Raw genomic sequence first — 2,239 nt, 5'->3', positions numbered from 1 at the left:
TTGGGTAGGAGTCGCACCTTTAGCATCTGCATTTTTCATTAACAGCAAACGAACCACATCTGTGTGACCAGCCAGTGATGCACAGTGGAGGGGTGTATTGCCCTCAGGTGAAATAGTTTCTGGGTTCTTAAGAACATTTAGCATTGGCTTTTCCCCTCCATGTCTTGCATATGCAAGTAGCGTTTCATTTGTTGCACTTGGGTTGTTTACATCCAGATATTCGCATTCACACAATATTTTTACAACTTCAGTCTTTCCATTTATTGCAACAAGATGAAGTGGAGTGTCACCAGTATTATTCAAAATGTTTGGGTCCGCTTTTCTGTCCAGTAATAATTTCACAACCTCAGTATGGCCTTCATAGGCTGCATAATGGAGTGGGGTGTTATTAGCACTTGTAAAAGCAGAGGGGTCTTCGCCCTTTTCGAGCATTTTAAGCACCCCATCTGCATCACCGTTCCTTGCTGCTATATGAATGTCTTCCATATTTTTGGAATCTAATACAGATCCCCTATTCTCAGTTTTCTCAATAACATTTTGAACTAACTGACTATTATATGAATATACATTCTCCTCATTTTTTTTCTCTGGACTAACCGGTGGAATACCATTTTGTTCACCACTGGCTGATTGCTCTTCATGGTTTACATTAACATTATCTGCCCGCTCAAAATGATTATTCATTAACTGACCGGTTTTCTTTTCCTGACAGGGTAGTGCATTCCCATTTCCTTTACTGGCATCATGGACAGCATCATTTCCTGTCCTCTCGACAGCATCATTCCCTGTCCTGTCGACATCATATTGCACTAATGGACTGATAGACGAAGCCACGTTTTCAGTATTCTTTTCTGTACAAGGCAGTGTAGTTTTGCCTGCTTTACAATCAGCTGATTCTACCTTATTGTTAATATGGACAGCATTTTGTTCTTTTCTTTCAGTCCCCTCTTGCCCTAATGGACTGATTGGTGAAACAGCCTTGCCAGTATTCGGGCAGGACAGTACATTTTTGCTTGCTATACCATCAGCTGATTCTTTGTTGTTTAAATGGATAGCATTATTTTCTGTCTCTTCAGTACCATCTTGTCCTAATGGACTGATTGGCAAAATAGCCTTGCCAGTATCATTTTCTGGACAGGGCATAACATTTTTGCTTGCTTTACAGTCAGCTGCTTCTACTTTATGGTTTACATGGACATCATTATTTTCTGTCTTTTCAGTGCTATCTTGTCCAAAGGGGCTGGTTGGCAAAGCAGTTTTGCCAGTATCCTTAATTAGATGTGATATTGCATTTTTGCTTGCTATGCCATCAGTTAACTCTACTTTGTTGTTTATATAGATAGCATTATTATCTGTCCTCTCAACACCGTCATGCTCTAATGGCCTGTCAGGTGGTGATACATTCATGCCAGTATTTTCTGGACAAGATGGTGCATTTTTGCTAGATTTACTTTTAGAAGTCTCTTGTTTGTCGTTTATATGGATGGCATTCATATCAGTCTTACTGCTAACATTTTGAACTAGTGGGTTAACGTCCTGAATAGATGTATTGAGTGGCAATGCACTATTGCTGGTTATTTTATCTGGACTGTGATATGATATACTTTTGCTAGTATTATTTTCTGGACAGGGTGATGATTCTACCTTGTGGTTTACATTGGAAACATTAATTTCTATCATCTTGCTAACTACTTGCACTGATGCATTGAATGACAATGCACTTTCACTGTTTATTGCTTCTGGGTAGTCTTCAGCATTGTTGTCTAGTTCATCACTACTCGATTCTAATTTGTGGTTTTCATGGACAGAACTATATCCCGTCCTGTCTATACCACCCTGCTCTGATGAACTAAATCGCAGTTGTCTTTCCAGGGCTATTGCTTCTCTACAGGATTTGGTTATGTGGTTTCTTTCGCGTGTAGTTCCTTCCATTTTTACTTCATCCACTTCAGTCTCTGGAGGGATTATATGTGAAAGTAAAAGAAATATGATGTAATAGTCAGTTATATGGTAAAGGATTGGGTATTTTTGAAAATGTTAAGATATTTAAAGCGTGGGCACACACACACACACACACACACACACACACACACACACACACACACACACAAACATACACATATATATAGGCTTAATTCATTACATAACAAAGACATTACACACACACACACACACACACACACACACACACATACACACACACACACACAAATATATATGTAATGTGTATATATATGTA

At 38.9% G+C, this 2,239-nt stretch overlaps 1 protein-coding gene across 1 annotated transcript in view; it reads right to left on the bottom strand.

Moving 5' to 3' along the window:
* The window catches only part of LOC119572337 (serine/threonine-protein phosphatase 6 regulatory ankyrin repeat subunit C-like), a 12,317-nt gene extending 10,367 nt beyond the window's left edge, over positions 1-1,950 (bottom strand). Inside the window, exon 1 of the mRNA XM_037919387.1 lies at positions 1-1,950. This exon is cut by the window's left edge and continues 405 nt beyond it. Coding sequence (XP_037775315.1) covers positions 1-1,932 — 1,932 coding nt within the window. The 5' untranslated portion in view covers positions 1,933-1,950.
* Positions 1,951-2,239: the final 289 nt, after the last annotated feature.

The sequence above is a fragment of the Penaeus monodon genome, chromosome 4 (assembly GCF_015228065.2).
Source record: "Penaeus monodon isolate SGIC_2016 chromosome 4, NSTDA_Pmon_1, whole genome shotgun sequence".
Lineage (NCBI taxonomy): Eukaryota > Metazoa > Arthropoda > Malacostraca > Decapoda > Penaeidae > Penaeus > Penaeus monodon.
The sequence above is the reverse complement of the archived record's forward strand: the minus strand, read 5'-3'. Positions and strand labels throughout refer to the sequence as shown.